The sequence below is a fragment of the Bufo bufo genome, chromosome 9, assembly GCF_905171765.1.
Source record: "Bufo bufo chromosome 9, aBufBuf1.1, whole genome shotgun sequence".
NCBI classification, from domain to species: Eukaryota; Metazoa; Chordata; class Amphibia; order Anura; family Bufonidae; genus Bufo; species Bufo bufo.
In genome coordinates this window covers 11401240-11421189 of record NC_053397.1, presented here as the reverse complement: position 1 = coordinate 11421189, position 19950 = coordinate 11401240, and the positions used below count along the sequence as shown (strand labels likewise).

The 19950-nt window shown below is 45.3% G+C and overlaps 1 protein-coding gene across 5 annotated transcripts in view; it reads left to right on the top strand.

Moving 5' to 3' along the window:
• TMCC1 (transmembrane and coiled-coil domain family 1) overlaps nucleotides 1-6359 on the top strand; it is a 91921-nt gene extending 85562 nt beyond the window's left edge. For all 5 annotated transcript variants that reach the window (XM_040408368.1, XM_040408367.1, XM_040408370.1 and 2 more), the window contains 3 exons: nucleotides 89-783; nucleotides 3173-3308; nucleotides 4691-6359. In XM_040408368.1, the coding sequence (XP_040264302.1) occupies nucleotides 89-783; nucleotides 3173-3308; nucleotides 4691-5005 (1146 nt within the window). In that variant the 3' untranslated portion in view covers nucleotides 5006-6359. The remainder of the gene's footprint in view (nucleotides 1-88; nucleotides 784-3172; nucleotides 3309-4690) is intronic.
• The last annotated feature ends 13591 nt before the right edge of the window (nucleotides 6360-19950 follow it).

Sequence of the window (19950 nt, the reverse complement as noted above, 5' to 3'; positions counted from 1 at the left end):
CAGCATCTCTGACGCTTTGTTACAATGTATCAGTGCAGGTAAAATGTATCCGTTATCATTTCCTGACCTTCTCTCCTGTGCTCCTCAGGTGTTTGAGAAGAAGAACCAGAAGTCTTCTCAGAACATCCTCCACCTGCAGAGGAAGCTGGAGCACTATCACCGCAAGCTTCGCGAGGTGGAACAGAACGGAATCGCGCGTCAACCCAAGGACGTCTTACGGGATATGCACCAAGGCCTGAAGGGCGTGGGGGCCCGGGTTAGCGGCTTCAGTGAGGGGGTGGTGGACAGTGTTAGGGGTGGACTTTCCAGCTTCTCCCAGGCCACCCACTCGGCCGCAGGGGCAGTAGTGTCCAAGCCCCGGGAGATCGCCTCCTTGTTACGGAACCGCTTTGGCAGCAGTGACAACATTTCCTCCCTGGACGATGGCACCGGCCTGCCCCCAACCCAAGGGGAGGACGGAGCGCAGCATGGGAAGAGCCTGGCACCTATGAACATGTTTCAGGCGAGTCCCAAGTACGGAAGCGAGGAGGACTGCTCCAGCGCCACCTCAGGCTCACTGGGCGCCAACAGTACTAGTGGGGGGCCTGGCGGGGGTGGAGGGGGCAGCTCACGAACAAACACCTTGGATATGCAAGGACTGATGGGGTTTGAAATGGTGATTCAGGAGATCCAGGAAATGCGGGAAACCCAAAACCAACTGGAGGAGTCTCTGGAAGGACTCAGGAAGCAGTATCAAAGTGACTACTCCTTCATCCTCCAGTCCCTGCAGGAGGAAAGGTACAGGTCAGTAACGGAGCACATGATGAAAAGGGTGGCATAGTATATAAGGCCGAAAAAAGCCCCCCGTCCATCCAGTTGGGCCTGTTATCCTGCAAGTTGGTCCAGAGGAAGGCAAAAACACCCTGTGAGGTAGAAGCCAATTTTCCCCACTTTAGGGGAAAAAAATTCCTTCCCGACTCCAATCAGAATAACTCCCTGGACCAACGACCCCTCTCTAGTAGCTATAGCCTGTAATATTATTACGCTCCAGAAATACATCCAGGCCCCTCCTGAATTCCTGTATTGTACTCCCCATCACCACCTCCTCAGGCAGAGAGTTCCATAGTCGCACTGCTCTTACCGTAAAGAGTCCTCTGCTATGTTTGTGTACAAACCTTCTTTCCTCCAGACGCAGAGGATGTCCCCTCGTCACAGTCACAGTCCTGGGGATAAATAGATGATGGGAGAGATCTCTGTACTGACCCCTGATATATTTATACATAGTAATTAGATCTCCCCTCAGTCGTCTTTTTTGTAAAGTGAATAACCCTAAGGGTCCATTCACACATCTGTGTGTGTTTTGCGGACCGCACATTGCCGGCACTAAGAGAATATGCTATTGCGGACAAGAATAGGACATGTTCTATTTTTTTCAGGAACGGAATTGCGGACCCGGAAGTGCGGGTCCGCAATTCCGATCGGGGCCGCACGTCGTGCGACCCCATAGAACTGTATGGGTCCGCAATTCCGTTCCGCAAAATGCGGAATGGAATTGCGGATGTGTGAATAAAGCCTAATGCTGATAATCTTTCAGGGTCCTGTAGTCCGCCCATTCCAGTTATTACTTTAGTTGCCCTCCTCTGGACCCTCTGCAGCTCTGCTATGTCTGCCCCGTTCACAGGAGCCCAGATCTGTACACAGTCCTCCATGTGTGGTCTGACTAGTGATGTGTAAAGTGGCAGGACTATGTTCTCATCACGGGCATCTATGCCCCTTTTGATGCAACCCATCATCTTATTGGCCTTGGCAGCAGCTGCCTAGCGGAAAGAGCAGGGTCCACAGCAGCGCAGAGTGTTTCAGGAGAGGAGACAGACAGCAGGCCACAGAGAGTTACATAGTGAAAGGAGCATGGTCCTCCCAGCAACACAGAGGATTTCAGGAGAGGAGTGTGCTGATCTTGTGGGAGGTCACAGACTGAGAGTTACATAGTGGAGGGAACAGGTTCCCAGGAGCACAGAGGATTTCAGGAGAGGAGTGTGCTGATCTTGTAGTAGGTCACAGACTGAATGTTACATAGTGGAAGGAACAGGTTCCCAGGAGCACAGAGGATTTCAGGAGAGGAGTGTGCTGATTTTGTAGGAGGTCACAGGCTGAAAGTTACATAGTGGAAGTAGCAGGGCCCCCATCAGAACAGAGGATTTCAGGAGAGGAGTGTGCTGATCTTGTAGTAGGTCACAGACTGAATGTTACATAGTGGAAGTAGCAGGGCCCCCATCAGCACAGAGGATTTCAGGAGATGAGTGTGCTGTACATTCCTAGCAGTAGATGAGCTGTATATCATACATGGTGTGTACGGTGCCGCTCGTCATCTCTGCGGCTCATCAGCGGTGTAGTAATGAGGCAGTAAACGCTGCGCTGTGTGATTAATCCATCATTAACGTTACAGAACGTCCTGTTTTTATGCTTTTTCTTCCGGCACATGATGTTCTGTGTAATCTGGTGCCGGGCTGTACCCACGTTCATAAAAACCTAGTCTCCGGGAGCAGAAATCCTACACGATGTCCCCGTCAGCACACGTCCTGTATCTCCCGCTCAGATTCAGGAGCCGGTCATGTGTCCTGCTTAAAGGGATCAGTTCTCAGCTATATTTATTATGCACAAATAGATTTTCTGTAGATACTGAAAGAATATCCCTGGGTTCACAGATGGGAAGTTCCTGGGGTTTTATTTTAAGCTAAGATATTTTTTTAATTATTTTTATGTATTAAATCCTCGTTTGACTGAACATGCAGTGAATTACACGGTGCAGCAGGATATACTATGGGTGGGAGCTCCACCTAGTGGTGATTGTTTAGGAATGACAGATTTGTTAATGTGTAGTTTGAGCTCCATCTAGTGGTGATTTATTGGTATGACCAATTATTTGTCATTATAGAAGGTATGGGCTCTAGCTTTTGTGAAACCAACTCCTAGCATGTACTGATGACAAATCAATGATGAACAAGTTGATATGTAAGTTGATATGTGGGTGCCACCATTCGTATGTTTGGGACACAGTAAATTTGCCACTTTTTCCAAAAACGGAAAAAAAAAAAAAAAAAAAACGGATTGAAGGCTCTTGCCCTTTGTGTTTTGTTTTTTTTTTTACCAGAAACCACATCTCTAATATCTTGTATGTTCTTTTTCCTGTCAGATGTGAGCGGCTGGAAGAGCAACTGAATGACCTCACCGAGCTCCACCAGAACGAGATTCTCAACTTAAAGCAGGAATTGGCCAGTATGGAAGAGAAAATCGCTTACCAGTCCTACGAGAGGGCGCGAGACATACAGGTGAGCGGTTCTGTGTGATCCTGGGCCTGGACACCTCTAGGTTGTCTCAGGGATCTGATGTCACTGATCCGGCTCTGCAGTTATCTCATCACATTCTGTTGCATTACTTTTCCTCCATAATTCCCAGTCCACTCCATGTCTGCGCTTGGGAGCTGCTCGTCTTGATTGCATTCAATATAGAGAACTCTTCACTCTTTTTTTATAGACGTGAAGCTTCATTAGCATCTGTCAGCAGTTTTGTCCCTATGACACTGGCTGACCTGTTACATGTGCACTTGGCAGCTGAAGACATCTGTGTTGGTCCCATGTTCATATGTGCCCGCATTGCTGAGAAAAATGATTTTATTATATGCAAATGGACCTCTAGGAGCAACGGGGGCATTACCATTACACCGAGAGGCTCTGATCTCTCTGCAACTGCCGCACCCTCTGTACTTCAACAGGACCGGGCAGTGAAAACATCATCACACCTGGTTCTATCACTCAAAGTGCAGAGGGGGCGGCAGTTGCAGAGAGAGCAGAGCCTTGACGAGTAACGACAACGCCCCCGTTGCTCCTAGAGGCTCATTTGCATATATTAAAATATCATTTTCCTCAGCAATGCGAGCACATATGAACATGGGACCAACACAGAGGCCTTCAGCGGCCAAGCGCACATGGTACAGGTCAGCCTGTGTCATAGGTACAAATCTGCTGACTGAAAGTTTTTGCAATTTTTAATAGACTTTGTGTGTCAGTTCCTTGTGATTTTCAAGAAGTCTGCTTCCAGTCAGTGAATGCAAACATTTCTGTTTACATCCAGAGGCTGAAAATTGATCCTGACCTAATACTTATCACAGCTGAGCATTTGCTACAAATGTATCCAGTCTGGACAATGTAATGCCTCACTCACACGTCTGTGTTTCACGGATGTGTGCTGTACGTGTTCTCCACGAAAAGCACACATACCCATTAATTTTAATGTGTATATTCACACATCCGTGTTTTACCACGGATGAATGCTCTATTTTGTCCATGTTCACGGATCCATCATGCCTATTATAGTCTATGGGTCCATGAAAAACATGGATGCAACAGCGATGCCATCCGTGTTTCACGGATCATTAGGAGGAGATGCTATGAAAATTAATTTTCAGTGTACAGTGCCCGTGAAACACAGATGACGCATAAAGAGCAAAAAACGGACACAGAAAATGAAACTGAACCTGTAGGTCCATAGTCTGCAACCTGTGGCTCTCCAGCTGTTGTCAAACTACAATTCCCAGCATGACTGTACAGCGGCAGTGGGAGTTGCAGTTTGGAGCAGCTGGAGAGCCACCAATTGGAAACCACGGCTGTAGCTTCTCTGCATTTGAGCTGACTTTGTATGTTTCGCCTTCTAGGAGGCGCTAGAAGCTTGTCAGACCAGGATCTCCAAGATGGAGCTACAACAGCAGCAGCAGCAGGTGGTCCAGCTGGAGGGCTTGGAGAATGCAACCGCTCGAAACCTTCTGGGCAAGCTCATCAACATCCTGCTGGCCCTCATGGCCGTGGTCCTGGTCTTTGTGTCCACTGTGGCTAATTGCGTTGTCCCGTTACTGAAGACCCGCGGCCGGACGTTGGGGACGCTGCTCCTGGTCCTGCTGGCTGCGCTCCTCTACAAACACTCGGATACATTCTCTGGGTACCTGGAGAAACTGCTATCGCCACCCAGATAACCAGACTTGTTTTTTTGTTTTGTTTTTTAATCCCTCCAAGATTGGGACATGGATGGTACAGTCTTTTTATTTAGATACACTGGGAGAGCCCATCTGGCTTGTGCCTAGGGGGTTATAACTTTTCTGATTATAGGGATAGTCCCCAAATTGAGGCCATTTTGAGTTGGATACCTGCCAATTCACACTGCCCCGTCCTCCTCACGCCTTAAAATCCAGGAGGGTCACTGTGGGCATTCTGCAGCACCCCGACCCCCAACATGTTTGACTTGTAGTTTCTGGGTTGGACTGGGAGGAAGGGGGCAGTCAGATGTGAGAGTGTACTGTTTACATTGTACAAGAGAATTTTGGACTTTTATGTGTTTTTACTTTTTTTTGGGGGGGGGGGGGGGGGGGGGGGGGGGGGGCTCTATTACTGAAGGACAACGGCTGCCATATGTTTTAGCTCTGCTAAGCACCATCCCCTGCCTCCCCCTGTAACCCAGTTCTGTGCCTTCAGGGTCTGTGTCCAGGGGCAGCTCTGACTGCAGCAAGGCATGCCTGGACTTCCGATGTGGACGCCGAGTGTTGGCAGTAAAGGCACTCCGACCCACGTCTGCCATCCTCCCGACCCGGGCAACATCAGCTCTCCCAAGTGCCTTATTACATCCATCTCTCGGGGAGTGGGGTACATTTTTGCACCTTGCAACAAAGCTTTGAGGTCAATAGGGGGGGAGGGGGTCCAAGCTGCCTTTCCACTCTCAGCCCCCTTAATTAAACCTTTCTTGGCTGGAGCAGAGCCCGAAAGGCAGCGCCCCACGTAATGCATTGCAAACGCCTACAGCTACACATTCCTCCAGGCGGTAGGTGGTGATGACTCCGGCGGGCGTGAGGAGAGGGGTGACTGATGCTTCTTCACAAGATAAAAAGAAGTCCTGTCCGCCCCTCAGCTGCTCAGGATGTCGTCTTTTCGGCATCTGCCCTCCTCACCCCTTGTACAAAGACGTCAGCGCAGTATTTCTGGTTGTTTTTATTTGTCGTTTCTTGAACTCTTCTTTTGTTTTTTATATTTACGGTAGCAGTGAAGCCGCCATTGTTTGCCAGAGGGGCAGCCGCAGCACTATCTAGGCCCCTCCGGCAGAGAAAGGCATGAAATCGATTGCCGCACTTTTTCTTAAAGAGATGTCCGTGCTGCTGAGAGCCACTAGAGGGCACTAGTGGTGTCTGTGGGAGACGCGGAGCGGGTCTGTCTGGAAGCAGCACTCGCTCGGTACAGTGTTCCCTTCTGCTGTGTGTACGGAGGATTGTTATATCCTGTTTCATATTTTAATTAATATTATTTGGAGAGGGGGGGTCTCGATGAATAAAAGTCCTGTTTTTAAACAAACCTTTTGTCGTCTTTTGTAAATCGTCTTTTTAATCTGCCGTCGTACTAAAGTATGTGTGTGACCTCAGCCATCACTATAAAGGATGAAGCTGGACGTTAGCATAAAGTATGTGCACTCCTGTGAGAGGGGTGCACTGAACAAAGGGGACGACTTCAGCCCAAAAGGACCTTATACACAGACCAATGCAGACTAGCTGGGAGTCCCCAAACAGTGTGTGTATTGTCGGAAGCAAGCCCCTGTTTTCATGGGAAGATGGCCTGCAAACAATGATTCCAGCAAATGCATGGCCGATTAACCCTTTTTGAAAGGGCCGTAAAGCTCTGTTCACACACAGCAAATTTGTTGCAGAAATTTCCACTGAATGTCAGTTACATACATGAATGTTTTTTTTTTTTTGCAGTAGGTGCAGGGATTTCTGCAATAAATTTTGCCACAATGTTAATTTACTTACATAGTATGGCTCCACCTGGTGTTCAGTTACTTACATAGTTTGGCTCTACCTAGTGTTCAGTTACTTACATAGTATGGCTCCACCTAGTGTTCAGCTACTTACATAGTATGGCTCCACCTGGTGTTCAGTTACTTACATAGTATGGCTCCAACTGGTGTTCAGTTACTTGCATAGTATAGCTCCACCTAGTGTTCAGTTACTCACATAGTATGGTGCCACCTAGTGTTCAGCTACTTACATAGTATGGCTCCACCTGGTGTTCAGTTACTTGCATAGTATAGCTCCACCTAGTGTTCAGTTACTTACATAGTATGGTGCCACCTGGTGTTCAGTTACATAATATGGCTCCACCTAGTGTCCATTTACTTACATAGTATGACATCACCTGGTGTTCAGTTACTTACATAGTATGGCACCACCTGGTGTTCAGTTACTTGTATAGTATGGCGCCACCTGGTGTTCAGTTACATAGTATGGTTCCACCTGGTATTCAGTTACTTACATAGTATGGTGCCAACTGGTGTTCAGTTACTTACATAGTATGGCTCCACCTGGTGTTCATTTACTTACATAGTATAGCTCCACCTGGTGTTCAGTTACTGACATAGTATGTCTCCACTTGGTATTCAGTTACTTACATAGTATGGCGCCACCTGGTGTTCAGTTACTGACATAGTATGGCGCCACCTGGTGTTCATTTACTTACATAGTATGGTGCCACCTGGTGTTCAGTTACATAGTATGGCTCCACCTAGTGTTCAGTTACTTACATAATATGGCTCCACCTGGTGTTCAGTTACTTGCATAATATGGCTCTACCTGGTGTTCATTTACTTACATAGTATGGCTCCACCTAGTATTCAGCACTTACATAGTATGGCTCCACCTAGTGTTCAGTTACTTACATAGTATGGCTCCACATGGTTTTCAGTTACTTGCATAGTATGGCTCCACTTAGTGTTCAGTTACTTACATAGTATGGCGCCACCTGGTGTTCAGTTGCTGACATAGTATGGCGCCACCTGGTGTTCATTTACTTACATAGTATGGTGCCACCTGGTGTTCAGTTACATAGTATGGCTCCACCTAGTGTTCAGTTACTTACATAATATGGCTCCACCTGGTGTTCAGTTACTTGCATAATATGGCTCTACCTGGTGTTCATTTACTTACATAGTATGGCTCCACCTAGTATTCAGCACTTACATAGTATGGCTCCACCTAGTGTTCAGTTACTTACATAGTATGGCTCCACATGGTTTTCAGTTACTTGCATAGTATGGCTCCACCTAGTGTTCAGTTACTTACATAGTATGGCGCCACCTGGTGTTCAGTTGCTGACATAGTATGGCGCCACCTGGTGTTCATTTACTTACATAGTATGGTGCCACCTGGTGTTCAGTTACATAGTATGGCTCCACCTAGTGTTCAGTTACTTACATAATATGGCTCCACCTGGTGTTCAGTTACTTGCATAATATGGCTCTACCTGGTGTTCATTTACTTACATAGTATGGCTCCACCTAGTATTCAGCACTTAAATAGTATGGCTCCACCTAGTGTTCAGTTACTTACATAGTATGGCTCCACATGGTTTTCAGTTACTTGCATAGTATGGCTCCACCTAGTGTTCAGTTACTTACATAGTATGGCGCCACCTGGTGTTCAGTTACTTACATAGTACGGCACCACCTGGTGTTCAGTTACTTACATAGTACGGCACCACCTGGTGTTCAGTTACTTACATAGTATGACTCCTCCTGGTCTTCAGTTAGGGCTGTTTCACACGAGCGGATGCCGTGCGTGACATCCGCTCCGTGAATGACAGCCAAGACCCGATGCAGACTGCAGAGGCACGGAGCATTAACATGATAGATAATGCTCCGTGCCTCTCTGTGATCTCTTTACTACGAAATCACAGTGACAACTTTATCTCACTGTGATTTCGTAGTAAAGAGATCACAGAGAGGCACGGAGCATTATCAATCATGTTAATGCTCCGTGCCTCTGCAGTCTGCATCGGGTCTTGGCTGTCATTCACGGAGCGGATGTCACGCACGGCATCCGCTCGTGTGAAACAGCCCTTACTTACATAGTATGGCGCCACCTAGTCTTCATTTACTTACATAGTATAGCTCCACCTGGTGTTCAGTTACTTACATAGTATGGCACCACCTGGTGTTCAGTTACTTACATAGTATGGCTCCTCCTTGTGATTATTTACTTACATAGTATTGCTCCACCTGGTTTTCAGTTACTTACATAGTATGGCGCCACCTCGTTTTCAGTTACTTACATAGTATGGCTCCACCTGGTGTTCAGTTACTTACATAGTATGGCTCCACCTGGTGTTCAGTTACTTACATAGTATGGCTCCACCTAGTGTTCAGTTACATAGTATGGCTCCACCTGGTGTTAATTTACCTACACTGTATGGCACCACCTGGTGTTCAGTTACTTACATAGTATAGCATCACCTGGTGTTCAGTTACTTACATAGTATGGCTCCTGGTGATAATTTACTTACATAGTATGGCTCCACCTGGTGTTAATTTACTTACATAGTATAGCATCACCTGGTGTTCAGTTACTTACATAGTATGGCTCCTGGTGATAATTTACTTACATAGTATGGCTCCACCTGGTGTTCAGTTACTTGCATAGTATGGCTCCACCTGGTGTTAATTTACTTAGTATGGCTCCACCTAGTGTTCAGTTACTTACATAGTATGGCTCCTCCTGGTCTTCATTTACTTACATAGTATGGCTCCACCTAGTGTTCAGTTACTTACATAGTATGGCGCCAACTGGTGTTCAGTTACTTACATAGTACAGCTCCACCTGGTGTTCAGTTACATAGTATGGGTCCACCTGGTGTTCAGTTACTTACATAGTATGGCGCCACCTGGTGTTCAGTTACTTACATAGTATGGCTCCTCCTGGTGTTCAGTTACATAGTATGGCACCACCTGGTGTTCAGTTACTTACATAGTATGCTCCACCTGGTGTTCAGTTACTTACATAGTATAGCACCACCTGGTGTTCAGTTCCTTACATAGTATGGCACCACCTGGTGTTCAGTTACATAGTATGGCTCCACCTGGTATTCAGTTACATAGTATGGCTCCACCTGGTGTTCAGTTACTTACATAGTATGCTCCACCTGGTTTTCAGTTACTGACAGTATGGCTCCTCCTGGTCTTCAGTTACTTACATAGTATGGCTCCACCTGGTATTCAGTTACTTACATAGTATGGCGCCAACTGGTGTTCAGTTACTTACATAGTATGGCGCCAACTGGTCTTCAGTTACTTACATAGTATGGCTCCACCTGGTATTCAGTTACTTAAATAGTATGGCGCCACCTGGTGTTCAGTTACATAGTATGGCTCCACCTGGTATTCAGTTACTTACATAGTATGGCTCCACCTGGTATTCAGTTACATAGTATGGCTCCACCTGGTGTTCAGTTACTTACATAGTATGGCTCCACCTGGTATTCAGTTACTTACATAGTATGGCTCCTCCTGGTCTTCAGTTACTTACATAGTATGGCACCACCTGGTGTTCAGTTACTTACATAGTATGACTCCTCCTGGTGTTCAGTTACTTACATAGTATGGCTCCACCTAGTGTTCAGTTACATAGTATGGCTCCACCTGGTGTTAATTTACTTACATAGTATGGCTCCACCTAGTGTTCAGTTACTTACATAGTATGGCACAAGCTGGTGTTCATTTACTTACATATTATGGCTCCACCTGGTATTCATTAACTGACATAGTATGGCTCCCCTGGTGTTCATTTACTTACATAGTATGGCTCCTTCTAGTCTTCAGTTACTTATATAGTATGGCTCCCCCTGGTGTTCATTTACTTACATAGTATGGCTCCTCCTAGTCTTCAGTTACTTACATAGTATGGCGCCACCTGGTGTTCATTTACTTACGTAGTACAGCTCCACCTGGTGTTCAGTTACATAGTATGGGTCCACCTGGTGTTCAGTTACTTACATAGTATGGCACCACCTGGTGTTCAGTTACTTACATCGTATGGCACCACCTGGTGTTCAGTTACTTACATCGTATGGCACCACCTGGTGTTCAGTTACTTACATAGTATAGCACCACCTGGTATTCAGTTACATAGTATGGCTCCACCTGGTGTTCATTTACTTGCATAGTATTGCGCCACCTGGTGTTCAGTTACATAGTATGGCTCCACTTGGTATTTAGTTACTTACATAGTATGGCACCGACTGGTGTTCAGTTACATAGTATGGCTCCACCTAGTGTTCAGTTACTTACATAGTATGGCTCCACCTGGTGTTCAGTTACTTACATAGTATGGCTCCACCTGGTGTTCAGTTACTTACATAGTATGGCTCCACCTGGTGTTCAGGTACTTACATAATATGGCTCCACTGGGTCTTCAGTTACTTACATAGTATGGCGCCACCGGGTGTTCATTTACTTACATAGTATGGCTCCACCTGGTGTTCAGTTACATAGTATGGCTCCACCGGGTCTTCACACTGTGTACAGCAATGTGCAGGTCCACCTTAGAGCTGAGTGCTGGTGGTCACACACGCTCAGTCCCTCTCCTCACACTTAGGCGGCCAATAGAAGTAGCTTTCTGCTTGTTAGGGAGCGGCAGAGCCTCTGCAGAACATGGCAGTATAGAACACTTAACCTCCAGGGAAAGTCAGAAGAGACTATATTATCAGCTACCAGAGGGGGAAGGAGACTGATTCTGCTTAGAGTCCACCCCAGAAGCACCAATTGGTGCACATGGAAGCAAAAAAAATTGAAAATGACGTCTGCAAATTACTGTAAAATGACCATTGACAGCACTGCAGGAGTTTTTGTATGAACATCAGTCTTGGGAGAACACCTTTGATGTAAATGGTGCTGAGCTGTGATGCTGAACATGGCCATGGACAATAGTGACTAGGTTATAGAGATAAGGCAGATCTTCACCGTATTCATGTGGTTGAGAACCGCATCCAGCGCAAAAGATAGATCCCATTACACGTGACTGTGCTTGTTCTGCACCATGTGCATGGAAATCAACGCTGTTTACATGTATGGTGCAGGTGCAGAAAGTTCTGCAACAAATCTGCTGCGTGTGAACATAGAAGACATCGATCATGCAATTGATGCAAAGCTGTGTGGCTGGGATACTACTGTATAATGTCACATACAACGTAATACGTGTTACAGCCAGCAGGTGGCGCTGAACACACAGGATTGTTTTATTCCTATTCATTTTATTCCTACACATTTTTTACTTTTTCCCCCTTTCTTATACCCAGTTTCCATAGTAACCTCAAGTTCTTCCTGTTTCTGATTTTGTCACCCAGCTTTCCTAGAGACCTGAACCGTAAATCTTGGAAAGCTGTGGGAGTTACATATCTGTTGTGACCCAACTTTCTCGGGAAAAGATATTACAAAAGAATGTCCATGGGGACGACTGAAGGACTTGCTGTGGGTTTCTGGATGCTCCTGTGTGTCAGGGCTTATGCACATGGCTGTTGCCCGGCCATGGCCGTATTGCGGCCCGCATACAGCGGGTCCGCAATACAAGGGCACCGCCCATGTGCACCCTGCATCACGGATGCGGACCCATTCACTTGAATGGGTCCGCAATCCGGGAGATGTGGTGCTGTGCGGATCGGAAGCACGGATCGGAAGCACTACAAAGTGCTTCCACAGTGTTTCTGTCCATGCCTCCGCACCGCAAAAAAATAGAACATGTTCTATTTTTTTTATGGTGTGGACGGATCCGTCCTGGCCGCCGCATGGATGTTGCCCGTGCATTGGAGACTGCAAATTGGGGCCCCCATTGCACGGAACGGCCACGTGCATGAGCCCTCAGTGACAGGACAACTCCGCCTGTCGATTGCCCTCCGGCGGTCAGAGAGTGTGATTCCAGGGGGATAATCTTCCCCTATTAGCACCCAGTATGGATGCCGGGGGTCTTGTCCGGTTGGCGCTGAGGTGATGGCCGTTCCCCTCCTCCCAGCCAGTGATATCATCTCTTATCAAGCCTCGCAGCTTCCACCGGATCTGAAAACACAGGCGGCCGCTTATCTACAGGAAACACAATCCTTTGCACACACAGAAGTACAGCTTACACTTCCCTTAAGGGAAATGGCGACCCCGATTACACCCTCGCCCTTCCTCAGAGCGCCCCCCTGCTCTGTGTGCACCGGCCCCGCGCCAGAGCTCCCAATCTACAATTATATATACAGGAACCTCAATGCTGAATGACCAGATATTCTGGATTATCAGACGGGCACAGGAAAGTCCATAAAACACAGTGGGGGTCATCTACTAACAATCCTTACGGCGGGTTAATAGCATCAGATTGCACTAAAAACAACATCCGTTTTTCTAGCATCAGTTCTGATCACTTTGTGTCACTTCCGTCAGAGATCAGTTATTGCATGCAGGCCTTTGTCTCCCGTCCAAAACGGATCTCTGACGGTAATGACACAAACTGATCATAAATGATGCTAAAAAAAAAAAACGGATGTTATTTCTAGTGCAACCTCAAAATAAGACGGATCAGTTTTATTTCATTTGGATCAGAAGAACAGAAAGCAAATTGCAACGTTAAGAATGACCCCGTTTTGTGACTTTTTAACACTTGTGCGACAAAATTTTTCATGCAGCGTTTTCATGTCGACCTCAGCACTGGGGCGCGGCAGGAGCCTCTGCAAATTAACAAAGATTTACACCAGGGAACGACGCTTGAAATCTACCTCAATTCACTTCACTTGAATGGGGTCCGCGATCCGTCCGTTCCGCAAAAAGATAGGACAAGTTTTATCTATTTTGCGGAACAGAAGAACGGAACCCCACGAAAGCATTCTGTAGTGCTTCCGTTCTGAGGTTCGGTTCCGCACCGCATCTCTGGATTTGCGGATCCATTCAGGTTTATTGCGGACCCATCGTAGGGAGGCCGCAATACGGCGACGGGCGAGTTTTCCACGCGGGTGCAATGCGTGAGCTGAACGCATTGCACCCGCACTGAATCTGGACCCATTTACTTCTATGGGGCTGTGCAGATGAGCAGGGATTTTCACGCAACGCAGGCCCCATAGAAGTGAATGGGGCTGCGTGAAAATTGCAAGCAAGTGCTGATGCAGTGCGATTTTCACGCATGGTTGCTAGGAGACGATCGGGATGGAGACCCGATCATTATTATTTTCCCTTATAACACGGTTATAAGGGAAAATAATAGCATTCTTAATACAGAATTCATAGTACAATAGCGCTGGAGGGGTTAAAATAAATAAATAAATAATTTAAATCACCTTAATCCACTTGTTCGCGCAGCCGGCATCTCTTCTTTCTTCTTCTTTGCTGTGCGCAGGAAAAGGACCTGTGGTGACGTCACTCCGGTCATCACATAGTCCGTCACATGATCCATCCCCATGGTGATGGATCATGTGATGGACCATGTGATGAGCGCAGTGATGTCATCAAAGGTCCTTTACCCAAGTCCTGAAGACAGAAGAGATGCCGGCTACGCGAACAAGTGGATTAAGGTGAGTTAAATTATTTTTTCTTTTTTTTTTAACCCCTTCAGCGCTATTGTACTTTGCATTCTGTATTCAGAAGCTATTATTTTCCCTTATAACCATGTTATAAGGGAAAATAATAACATCTACACAACACCGAACCCAAACCCGAACTTTTGTGAAGAAGTTCGGGTTTGGGTACCAAACATGCCGATTTTTCTCATGCGCGTGCAAAACGCATTAAAATGTTTTGCACCCGCGCGGAAAAATCGTGCATTTTCCCGCGACGCACCCGCATTTTATCTGGCCCAAATCCATGACGCCCGTGTGAAAGAGGCCTTAGACTTCACTCCAGGTGCACAGACTGCCCCGGGTGCACCTAATTAATGATGAAGCTTCCACTTTGCCATAACTTAGACGCTTTCTCTGGCGGCACAGGTTGGAAATAAAGCGTGAAAAGCTGTTCTTCGATAAATGACCCCCAATGTTCGATAAATCTGATGCATCTTTAAGGCCCCTTTCACACGAGCGAGTTTTCCGCGCAGGTGCAATGTGTGACGTGAACGCATAGCACCCGCACTGAATCCGGACCCATTCATTTCAATGGGTCTGTGTACATGAGCGTTGGTTTTCACGCATCAGTTCTGCGTTACGTGAAAATCACAGCATGTTCTATATTCTGCGTTTTTCATAGAAGTGAATGGGGCTGCGTGAAAAACGCATTGTATCCGCAAGCAAGTGCGGGTGCGATGCGTTTTTCACTGATGGTTGCTAAGAGATGTTGTTTGTAAACCTTCAGTTTTTTTTATCACGCGCGTGAAAAACGCATCAAAACGCATTGCACCCGCGCGGAAAAAAAATAAACAACTAAACGCAATCGCAGACAAAACTGACTGAACTTGCTTGCAAAATGGTACAAGTTTCCCTGAACGCATCCGGACCTAATCCGTCACGCTTGTGTGAAAGACGCCTAAGCCCGTGCTCCTAAGGCCCCTTTCACACGGGCGTTGCGGATTGGGGCCTGATGCGTTCAGGGAAAATGTTGCGATTTTGACACTAAAACAAGTCAGTTTTCACTGCGATTGCGTTCCATGTTTGCGTTTTTTCCGCGCGGGTGCAAAACATTTTAATGTGTTTTGCACACGCGTGAGAAAAATCGTCATGTTTGGTACCCAGACCCGAACCCGGACTTCTTCACAGACGTTCAGGTTTGGGTTAGGTGTTGTGTAGATTGTATTATTTTCCCTTATAATAAGGGAAAATAATAGCATTCTGAATACAGAATGCTTAGTACAATAGGGCTGGAGGGGTTAATAAAAATTAAGAATAATTTAACTCACCTTAATCCACTTGATCGCGCAGCCGGCATCTCTTCTGTCTTCACCTTTGAGGAATAGGACCTTTGATGACGTCACTGCGCTCATCACATGATCCATCACCATGGTGATGGATCGTGTGACGGACCATGTGATGACCGCAGTGACATCACCACAGGTCCTTTTCCTGCACACAGCAAAGATGAAGACAGAAGAGATGTCGGCTGCGCGATCAAGTGGATTAAGGCGAGTTATATTATTATTATTTTTTTTTAACCCCTCCAGCGCTATTATACTATGCATTCTGTATTCATAATGCTATTATTTTCCCTTATAACCATGTTATAAGGGAAAATAATAATGATCGGGTCTCCATCCCGATTGTCTCCTAGCAACCATGCATGAAAATCGGACCGCATCCGCACTTGCTTGTGGATGATTGCGATTTTCACGCAGCCCCATTCACTTCTATGGGGCCTGCGTTGCATGAAAAACGCAAAATATAGAACATGCTGCGATTTTCACGCAACGCACAAGTGATGCATGAAAATCACCGCTCGTGTGCACAGCCCCATAGAAATGAATGGGTCCGGATTCAGTGCGGGTGCGATGCGTTCACGTCACGCATTGCACCCGCGTGGAAAACTCGCCCGTGTGAAAGAGGCCTAAGGGTATGGCTACACAGCGATTTTGGTTGCGACATGTGTCACATGCCCATGTCACGCCAAGGTATCGGTTGGCTGTTGGAATAAATCGAAGATCTTGCATGAAATCCTGTGTGCGGTGACGTCATCACGGGCCACGCAAGATTTCACCCTAGATCTTGAATCAAGATGGCGACAGCCGGTTCTTCACAATCAAACAAAGGAGGTAAGTATGATTTTTTTTGTCATTTTACACTTTATTATTACTGTCAGATACCACGATCAGCTATGAATGCCCCATCTGAGGGGCACAATGATGGGGATCGGCGTAATCGCCGATCACTGTCATTGCATCCACTACTTAAAAAGAAATGTAATTCGCCAAAAAGCAAATTTTTTTGTAAAGTTCGGCGAAGCAGTCGAATCAAATTTTTCAGTACTTTGCTCATCTCTAGACATGAGCCTCAAACCACCCGGCAGGAGATACCCTCTTGTAGTGTTCACCCCCTTAATCTCTGCCTAGGACCCCTTATCTCTACTGCAGGAGATGGTGGGGGAGGGGAGACAGTCGCTGGGTCTACTGTGCTGTAAATAAGTGACAACAGGGCCCCATAGCAAAAGTCAATATGGAGTCCAGTGGTTCAAGTAAAGTAAAGTGCGCCATTTTACATCTTGGTCTTTAACATGCAAAGACATGAAGTCCCAGGTCCCCAAATACAAAATCTGGACCGCGGCGTTAATACCCCGGCTATTATCGCACCACCTATAGCTCCTCCATACACGGTTTTCCATTGATCCAATGACTCCATTACTTACGTAATGTAAAAGTCCTGATAAGGGTTAAACCACAATATTACAACTTGGCAGAGATAATGAATCTCTATGAACAGTCGCCCCGAGTCCCGGGTGATAATAGAGCGGGGAATTACTTCTGGGGTCTACGGAGGCTATTACCGCTCTATGGAGGAGACCCCAATTATCAGCAGCCGCCCCTGAAACAGGAAATGGGATGTAAGATGCAGGAAAAACAAATTGTCAATTGGCCTCTTCTGGTTTTACTGGGATTTGATACCCCCCCCCCCATAGGAAGTGGCATTAGCTGTGATAATGACTCACATCATCCTGTGCAACCCCCATCATCATCATCAGGGAAGTGGGATCTGTATACATCTGACAACTACCAAATACACTGCTAAAATACATCCCTGCACAGGGGCAACAGCTGTAACTGTATCATTGTGCCCAGGTTATACCAGCTGTACATATACAATTATATACAGGAGATGCCCAGGTTATACCAGCATGGTCCATATTACTATATACAAGAAGATGTATAACTTATACCAGCTGTACATATATAATTATATACAGGAGATGCCCAGGTTATACCAGCTGTACATATACAATTATATACAGGAGATGCCCAGGTTATACCAGCATGCTCCATATCACTATATACAAGAAGATATATAACTTATACCAGCTGTACATATAGAATTATATACAGGAGATGCCCAGGTTATACCAGCTGTACATATATAATTATATACAGGAGATGCCCAGGTTATACCAGCATGGTCCATATCATTATATACAAGAAGATGTATAACTTATACCAGCTGTACATATATAATTATATACAGGAGATGCACAGGTTATACCAGCATGGTCCATATCATTGTATACAAGAAGATATATAACTTATACCAGCTGTACATATATAATTATATACAGGAGATGCCCAGGTTATACCAGCATGGTCCATATCACTATATACAAGAAGATGTATAACTTATACCAGCTGTACATATATAATTATATACAGGAGATGCCCAGGTTATACCAGCATGCTCCATATCACTATATACAAGAAGATGTATAACTGATGCCAGCTGTACATATATAATTATATACAGGAGATGCCCAGGTTATACCAGCATGGTCCATATCACTGTATACAAGAAGATGTATAACTTATACCAGCTGTACATATAGAATTATATACAGGAGATGCCCAGGTTATACCAGCTGTACATATATAATTATATACAGGAGATGCCCAGGTTATACCAGCATGGTCCATATCATTGTATACAAGAAGATATATAACTTATACCAGCTGTACATATATAATTATATACAGGAGATGCCCAGGTTATACCAGCTGTACATATATAATTATATACAGGAGATACCCAGGTTATACCAGCATGGTCCATATCACTATATAAAAGAAGATGTATAACTTATACCAGCTGTACATATATAATTATATACAGGAGATGCCCAGGTTATACCAGCTGTACATATATAATTATATACAGCAGATGCCCAGGTTATACCAGCATGGTCCATATCACTGTATACAAGAAGATGTATAACTTATACCAGCTGTACATATAGAATTATATACAGGAGATGCCCAGGTTATACCAGCTGTACATATATAATTATATACAGGAGATGCCCAGGTTATACCAGCATGGTCCATATCATTGTATACAAGAAGATATATAACTTATACCAGCTGTACATATATAATTATATACAGGAGATGCCCAGGTTATACCAGCATGGTCCATATCACTGTATACAAGAAGATGTATAACTTATACCAGCTGTACATATATAATTATATACAGGAGATGCCCAGGTTATACCAGCATGGTCCATATCACTATATACAAGAAGATATATAACTTATACCAGCTGTACATATATAATTATATACAGGAGATGCCCAGGTTATACCAGCTGTACATATATAATTATATACAGGAGATGCCCAGGTTATAGCAGCATGGTCCATATCACTATATACAAGAAGATATATAACTTATACCAGCTGTACATATATAATTATATACAGGAGATGCCCAGGTTATACCAGCTGTACATATATAATTATATACAGGAGATACCCAGGTTATACCAGCATGGTCCATATCACTGTATACAAGAAGATGTATAACTTATACCAGCTGTACATATAGAATTATATACAGGAGATGCCCAGGTTATACCAGCTGTACATATATAATTATATACAGGAGATACCCAGGTTATACCAGCATGGTCCATATCACTATATACAAGAAGATGTATAACTTATACCAGCTGTACATATACAATGCTCAAAAAAATAAAGGGAACACAAAAATAACACATCCTAGATCTGAATTAATTAAATATTCTTCTGAAATACTTTGTTCTTTACATAGTTGAATGTGCTGACAACAAAATCACACAAAAATTTAAAAATGGAAATCAAATTTTTCAACCCATGGAGGTCTGGATTTGGAGTCACACTCAAAATTAAAGTGGAAAAACACACTACAGGCTGATCCAACTTTGATGTAATGTCCTTAAAACAAGTCAGAATGAGGCTCAGTAGTGTGTGTGGCCTCCATGTGCCTGTATGACCTCCCTACAACGCCTGTGCATGCTCCTGATGAGGTGGCGGACGGTCTCCTGAGGGATCTCCTCCCAGACCTGGACTAAAGCATCTGCCAACTCCTGGACAGTCTGTGGTGCAACGTGACGTTGGTGGATAGAGCGAGACATGATGTCCCAGATGTGCTCAATTAGATTCAGGTCTGGGGAACGGGCGGGCCAGTCCATAGCATCAATGCCTTCGTCTTG